The sequence below is a fragment of the Pinus tabuliformis genome, chromosome 7 (assembly GCF_031772625.1).
Source record: "Pinus tabuliformis cultivar Carrire ecotype Pingquan chromosome 7, CPIR1, whole genome shotgun sequence".
NCBI lineage: Eukaryota > Viridiplantae > Streptophyta > Pinopsida > Pinales > Pinaceae > Pinus > Pinus tabuliformis.
Genome location: NC_142293.1, coordinates 1,552,946,958 through 1,552,955,272, shown reverse-complemented (window position 1 = coordinate 1,552,955,272; position 8,315 = coordinate 1,552,946,958). Strand labels below are relative to the sequence as shown.

Below are 8,315 nucleotides of genomic sequence, written 5' to 3'. Positions count from 1 at the left end.
AACAAGTTATTATTCTAGCCAAGATCTAACTATCACTACAAATTATGACGACTACCTATATTTTTAGGAATACTAGTTGCAAAAGAAAAATACAAGTCCATATTTTTAAGTAGATAATGATGTAACTACATACACCTTTGTAACCTAAAATCTAATAGAGCTTATAGATTACATTTTTTTTTATACATAGAGGTGAAGTACCACCAAATGGAACAACTTGGAAGCTCTTTGATTCAATACAAAATGTAAGCCACACATGCATAAGAAAATCGTGAAACATCGCAAGTAATAGCCAGACAACATTCACAAATACATTCTCATTAGTGTTGTCATATTTTGTTAGGGCCCTATACTACTAGTGTAGCCCCTTATTTTTATTAGTGAAACCCCCTTATGGTATTGTTGTGCCCATGTAGTCCTCATGTTGTTATTATTGTGTCCCATAGAAGCCCACTATTGTTATTGTTGTGCCCCTACAATATTATTGTTATGTAGGCTCTTATTATATTGGGACCACTTAGACTCCTATATATAGAAAGGAGGTATTGTCATTTGTATCATCTAAGAATTGTTCATTTGTGTAATGTAAATGAGGTTTCCCCCTCGAAGAGGTTGATTTTGAAGTCATTGATCTGTCTTTTCTATCGTTTTGTGAGCTAGCTTCATAACATTTGGTATCAGAGCTTTGGATTCTAGGGTTTCGCTGCTCCAAACAGGTCATCGTGGAATTTTCACTATAACTTTTTCTCTACGAATTTTTAGAAGCTAAAAAAAAACCCATTTGATCCGAAAGATTTCTAAACCTTGGGTCTGAATTTCAATTCTTGTCTCACTATATTTTTGGAGATATGATCTGAGGTAGTTAGGGTTTTCGCAAGCTCCAAAATTCCATCTCAAAGAGGTCACCATGGAATTTTCGACATAAGTGTTTTTATATGAAGATTCAGACTCTGAAATTAAAACCGATGTGATCCGAAATCTTGGTGAAGCTTGGGCCCTCAGATCTTGTTTCATTATATTTTCGAAGATATGGTCCAAGACATTTAGGGTTTCTACAGGTTCCCGAATTACATCCCAAACAGGTGAGCTTGGGAAAATCATCATAACGTTCTCTCTAAGAATCAGATTGAAATTTCGTAAGAAGTTACAGAAAGAGGACATACTGTAATTTTTTGTGTATTGCTTTCAGATCCGAAGATCGAAACAGTGACATGTGGCACTTTGTACAAGTTCTCTCTACTGAAAAAGTATATAATCAGGTCAGCTTGGGATATTGGACATAACTCTTTCTTGGAGAATCCAATTTCGATCAGACAAGTGGCATTAGAAAGAGGACGCAGATGGATACTATAGGTCGCAATTTCAGACCTTGAAGATCTGAAATTTCAGAGATACAACAGATTCGAGATCGAGATTCTAAAAGAAAGAAAAAGAATGACTCGAATCAAGAAAATAGAAACAACTAGTAAGCAAAATTGGATGGATTATTTGAATAATGCAATCGAAGCTAAGATAAATAGTTTTATATGAGCCATGGAAGCTAATATCGATGGTAGGGAAGTATATTTGAAGAAAGACATGGAATATTTGAAGAAAGACATGGAAGGTTTGAAGGAAGGTGGGACAAAGTTGCTACAATTAAGGCCTCCTAATGAAGAAAAGGTAGTAGAAGAAACACATGATGAGAAAAATGATTTCATAGAATCTAACATTGGATTGAAGACCCACCATATTCTAAAGATCGATATGAGGAAGTTTGATGGCAAGGATCCCATAAGATGGATACTACAGATGGAGAAATATTTTGATCTACATGATGTGCAACTGTTACAAAAGGTATGTGTTGCATCTTTATATTTAGAACCAAATCAATTTTTATGGTATAAAGGGCTTTGTTCTCATAAACCACTTGTCACCTCGTCAATTTTCACGGAGGAAATGATAGCACATTATGAGGATACAGAGAGAAACACCTTCTCTAGCCAATTGATAAATCTCAAACAAAAGTGTTTAATGGCAAAGCACATTGAGGGCTTCCAAAAATTGAATATAAGGGTAAATGATATTCTAGAGAAGCAGAGGATTGATGTCTTCATAGGGACTTTAAAGGATAACATTCAACATGACATTCATCTTTGGGAACCTGATTCATTGGAGAAGACATTCAGGATGGCAAGAAAAATTGAAAGTAAAATTATGGCAACAAGAAATCGTACCACTCACAATTATAAAGATGTAAGTGTTGTTGCTCCTAGCCTTCCACAACCTACATGGTTGACACCACAACAATTGGAAGAAAAAGGAGAAAATGACCTTTGTTACAGTTATTATAGAAAATACACTAAAGGTCATAAGTGTGGTGAGAAGAAATTATTTTACATTGATTGTGAAGAGGAGGAAGAAAAGGATTAAGAAACGTCAAAAGAAGAGGATATACACAAGGAACCAACCCCAGAGAAAGAAGAAATGAATCCAACCATATATTGTAATGCATTGGTAGGAATTACCACTCCTCAAACTCTCAAGATAGAAGGGCATATCAAGAAGAAAAAGGATAACCTCACTTTCACGCAGAATCGAATGAAACAATAAGCAGATCTACATCGTAGCGAAAGAAGTTTTGACATATGTGACTAGGTATTTTTACGACTACAACCATACAAACAAATGTCCGTCAAGCAAGATAAGAAGGATAATAAATTATCGCCAAAGTACTATGGTCCTTATAAAGTGCTGCAAAAGATTGGTACTATGGCCTACAAATTGCAGCTTTCTTCATCTTCCCAAGTGGCCCCAGTTTTCCATGCTTCATTCTTAAAGAAGGTTATAGGTGACAAGGCGCCAGTTCAAACAATATTGTCAGAACTTGACGAGGAAGGAAAAATCATATTTGAACCTGAAGCAGCCACGGAAACAAGAACTCGACAGCTACGAAATCGATCAATTTCAGAGTATCTCATCAAGTGGAAGAACTTACCCGCTGAAGATTCCACATGGGAGGACGAGAATTTTATATAGAAAAATCCAGAACTACTTAAGCGTTGAGGACAACACTTTTCGAAGGAGAGGGGAATGTTAGGTCCCTATACTACTAGTGTAGCCCCTTATTGTTATTAGTGAAACCCCTTATTTCTATTAGTGCAACCCCCTTATGGTATTGTTGTGCCCATGTTATTATTATTATGTCCCATAGAAGCCCACTATTGCTATTGTTGTGTCCCTACAATCTTATTGTTATGTAGGCTCTGATTATATTGGGACCACTTAGACTCCTATTCATAGAAAGGAGGTATTGTCATTTGTATCATCCAAGAATTGTTCATTTATGTAATGTAAAGGAGGTTCCCCATTGAAGAGGTTGATTTTGAAGTTGTTGATCTATCTTTTCTATCTTTTTGTGAGCTGGTTTCATAACATATTTGGGACTAAAAAAAGACATATATGATTGAGTGCAAGGACACTACACTATGGGGCACATAACTTCATCAACAAAAAATATACTAGTCAAACGTTAGAAGTAATAGCCAGACAACATTCACAAATACATTCACATTATAGTTATCATATTTGGGACTTCATATATCATTGAGTGCAAGGACACTACACTGTGGGGCACATAACTTCATCAAGGAAAAAAAATGTTGTCAAATGAAAGAAGAGCTATAAGAAAATCTTCCAAAATAGTTAGTAGCAAGGTACAATCCTTATGAAAATCAAATTAAGAACCTAAATAATCACCATTTTCAATAGATAAACACTTCAAAGAGTGTATATTTACGCTTATGTTGCATTATAGAAATATTTTTCATCAAAGGTTTTTTAGAGACCTCGATAGAGCAACTGAGAGGATAATAGAATTTTGTGAAGTTCCAACAACCCCATGTTCAAATCTCCATGCATCAATTTTTCTAATTGAAATTGTGTTTTGTATGGTGAAACCATGTTTTTAAGGGATGATCCATAATGAAAAAAAGACCAGGAATAGGAATCAAAAACCTAAAGAGAACACCTCTTGACACGTTATACACTAAAATCTTTGTGCAAGCAAAATACATGCTCAAATAACTATTTTGAAGAAACCAAGCGTCATAGGATTTTATAACATGAACATGTATATTAATAAAGCCATGTCTAGAAGTAACCACATGATTTCCCTCAAACTACCACTTCAAATAATGCATGGGAGGAAAAATATATAAACAAGAAACCAAGCTATGGAGTAGACCAATGAAAAGAGTCAATTGTTAAATACATTGAGCAAAAAGAAACCATCATGCATGCAAACAACATATTTTGTGAAACCTCACTCAAACCATTACTCCAAAGAAGCCATGTGTAAGAGGAATTCCCAACAACAAATCAATGTACCAGTAAAGCCACCTCCATTAATAATTGCACCACCACCCTCAAATCAATACTAAAAATATCGTACAAGAAAAAAATAGTGTTAACTACATAGATAAATTGCTATTTATACAACCAAAAATGGAAAATTAAATGACAAAGGTGGTGAACAATAACACTCTTAATTAAATTCACCCTACATGTAGTAATGACTTGTGTTCCTCTAACTATTATACCACCACTCAACAATCAAAACGAATCAACCTCTCCCTAATTTACTAAGCCCCTACCCCCAATGTACCATACCACCACCTAATCAAATTTACATAATCAACAACACCCTAAGGGTTCTAATTAAAGGGAGAAGAAATAAATATATAAAAGAAAAATGAGAAATATTATAAATTCATGTTTAGGCCAAACCTTAGAGAGACAATAATTATATAGATGCAAATTAATACTAGTTCCTATATATACTTTTTAAAAACATTTTTAAAAAATTAAATTAAATTTTAAAAGATAATTTAACTTTTATATAGTTTAATTGCTCTATATCTTTGTTTTTCTTTCCGAAATTATTAAATAATTTTTTTGTTATTTAAACTGATTTTTTTACTATTTAAATTGCATTTTTTAAAGTCCAAATAAAATTAAAACCATAAAAAAACCCATAAAATATTGAAATTGTATGTATTACATAGTTGAAACTTATATTTTTAACAATTTCTTACCAAATTTTAAATAAAATTAATTAAAAATATATATATATATATAGATATATATATATATATATATATATGCTCATCTTAATAAAAATAACCCTGTTAAAAAATGAAACAAAAATAAATCTAAACCAATTGCATGAAATAAAAATAAATCTAGAAAATTGATTAAAAACAATGGCATGAAAATTATCCAAGAATACCCATCACATTAATAAATATCAAGAAAAAAAATTACTAAAAAGAAATAAAAAAAAAAAATACATGAAAAACTAACTTTCAATATAGACAAGTTAACGCACATGTCTAACCTACCTTTATTTAAGAAATAAAAATGTATATCGTTAAAAAAAAAAATGAGAGCTCATATCTGACCCAACAAGTTTTCATTTTCATAGGTATTGTCAAGGAATCTACATTGTTAGACAAATGGGAACTCATATCTTACCTAACCAGATATATTTTAGGCATAATCGATGATGCACTTGAATGTATTTTCAGGCATGTGACACACAATTTGAAGATATATTTTAGTTATAATCAACGATGCAATTTAATGTATTTTCGGGCATGTGATACACAATTCGAATGTATATTTTAGGTATAATCGACGATGCACTTTAATGTATTTTCAGGCATGTGATACGCAATTCAAAGATTCCAACATTTTGGACTTTTGTTTGAGAGCATCATTATGCAGACTCCTGCCGAATCTTCCGGCCCCGCACGACTATTTAATCAACGAGGCACTTTAATGTATTTTCAGGCATGTGTTTAATGTATTTTTCAGGGCCGTAGTCTTTAAGGCGACTTTTTGAAAGCCTTTCTGGCGATTTTTTCCGGTGAAAATCCGGCAGTGATTTATGGAAATCCAAGTTTGATAACTAATTTCTGCACAATGAAACTGTCCCATGGGTTTTTCAGGGTGCTGAATCCGAATATGCAGTTAAAAAACCATTTTAACTGCAACAAATCATGATTTCAGCTCAATTTCTTCCGCCGGATTCCGTCACCGGAATCTCAAAAAGTCGCATTATAGACAACTCCTTTTTCAGGCATGTGATACGCAATTCAAAGATTCCAACAATTTGGACTTTTGTTTGAGAGAATCTTCCCGCCCGGCACGGCTTGTCTGCTACCAATGACAAACTTGTCATCTCCATCTATTTAACTGGATGAGGTCCTTTGGAGAAGCGAAGTAGGTCAAGCTGAAGTGGCAGCTGCAGCTGGATATATCAATGGAGAACCGTGATATTTATTGCTCCCAAGTTCACCTGCCTGTAAAGATAGTAGAGTCTGTTCTTGTACAACCTTCCCGACATTCTCCCAATACCGTCCTTTACCTTTCCAATCTGGACGACCACTTCCTTTTAAGGAGGAGATTTGATGTATTTCTTGTATACAGTAATGGTTCCCAGAATATTTACGCCGCTACAAATCCAGCTAAGGTTATTCAGGATGCATTGTCACAAATTTTGTCTTACTATTACCCACTCGCAGGGCGGGTAAGGAGAACACAAGACGGTCGTAAACTTCAGGTAGACTGCACGGGAGAGGGTGCTCTCTTCGTTGAAGCGGCCACGGAGAGCAAACTTCCCGGAGAATTCGAGGAGCTGAAATGGTCATTCGAGCAACTGCTCTTCCAGTTTCCGCTCACCGCAGAAGTCCAGGAAGTTCCCCCTCTCATTTTGCAGGTAAATTGATTTTCATATACTGTTGGATTTCCTTTTGCAATCACTGGAAAGATCTTAATGAAATGGTTGATCACAACGCGTGCTTTTCTCTTGAAAAAATAGGTCACGCGATTCAATTGCGGGGGCTTTGTTGTGGGTGTGAGTTTCAACCATAGTCTGTGTGATGGACGAGGGGCAGGCCAGTTTCTCATGGGACTTGCAGAGATTGCGAGAGGAGAGGCCAAGCTTTCCGTTGAACCAGTGTGGCAGAGGGAATTTCTGAAACCCCAGCAGCCGCCCCATCCGGTCCTTCTCCAGCATGATGAGCTCCTTGAAAGTGGATACTTCGTTAACCCTAACACTCCGATGTCCACTGTGAAATCCGAGGACCTCGCCTTCGCCTCATTTTATCTCAACTCGGATGCTTTGGAAAGGATAAAACGGCCCATCGTCGAGGAGCTGAACGAGTACTGTACGACGTTTGATGTTTTGGCAGCGTTCGCGTGGCGAGCGCGAACAAGGGTTCTTGGAATTCCTCTTCATCACGTTGTTAGGTTTATCTTCCCAGTCGACGTGAGGAGGGCGTTCGACCCCCCTCTTGCAGAGGGATACTACGGCAATGGTCAGTACGTGGCATGTACACGCAGCAGTACAGCGGAAGAGGTTGTTAATGGATCCCTTTCGCATGCTGTCAAGTTGATAAAGAAGGCAAAGTTAGCCGTAAATGAGGAGTACGTGAGATCAGGCATCGCGTTCCTTGAAATGAAACGCTCACGCCAAGAGATCCCTTTAGCGCCTCCGTGTGTTGAAGATACAGTTTTTACTGACTGGAGGTGGCTGGCGTTTAACCAAGTGGACTTTGGATGGGGCGAGCCCCTCATTGCTTGCCCGGGTAATTGGCTCAGAATTTTGTTCTGCCCAATTGTATTTCTGCCTATCCAGAAAACCAAGAGCGGAGTAACGATGGTCTTCTGCGTGCCACGCCCAGCATTGAAAACCCTTGAATCGGAATTACATGGTCTCATGTGAATCAGTGGTTACAGATCTCTAGTGGTAAATGCACCAGTTCACGTGCTATGGGTATGATATCACTGCACCAGCGTTTTGTTTCAATCATGCAGAATAGTTTGATTATTAATCAATCATAGAAAGCAGGGCTTATCAGTTGTTTGTTGTTCAGAAGTAAAACGATCTCAAATAAGGAACTCCTCGTTTCAAGTCTACAATTGGGATTTTGATATTACTTGGTACAAACAAATAGTTTATATTTAATTTTGCTTTTATAATTTTTCATTCGAGATTTTCACATTATTTTTTGATTCTCGATCTCGATATAAATAAAGAGTGACTTTTTATTTTTTTATGTGCATTTTATATATTATCTTAATTAATATATTTTTTTATTTATATTAATATTAAAAAAATAATAAATATAATTGTGTTACGAGGAGTTTTAAATTTTAATTTAGTAGGGAAAAAGTGGATTGGAGTTTTGGATATAAAATTAAGTTATATATTTATATATACACTTTGTTAAGTGACAAATATTTTATATTTTTTGTTCGCTCATTTACGG

General features: G+C 35.6%; 1 protein-coding gene across 1 annotated transcript; it reads left to right on the top strand.

Moving 5' to 3' along the window:
• The first annotated feature begins 6,304 nt into the window (after positions 1-6,304).
• LOC149253855 (taxadien-5-alpha-ol O-acetyltransferase-like) lies at positions 6,305-7,768 on the top strand. Its single transcript, XM_089456948.1, has 2 exons — positions 6,305-6,760; positions 6,863-7,768. Exons 1-2 carry the CDS (start codon positions 6,305-6,307, stop codon positions 7,766-7,768), a joined length of 1,362 nt encoding a protein of 453 aa, XP_089313074.1.
• The last annotated feature ends 547 nt before the right edge of the window (positions 7,769-8,315 follow it).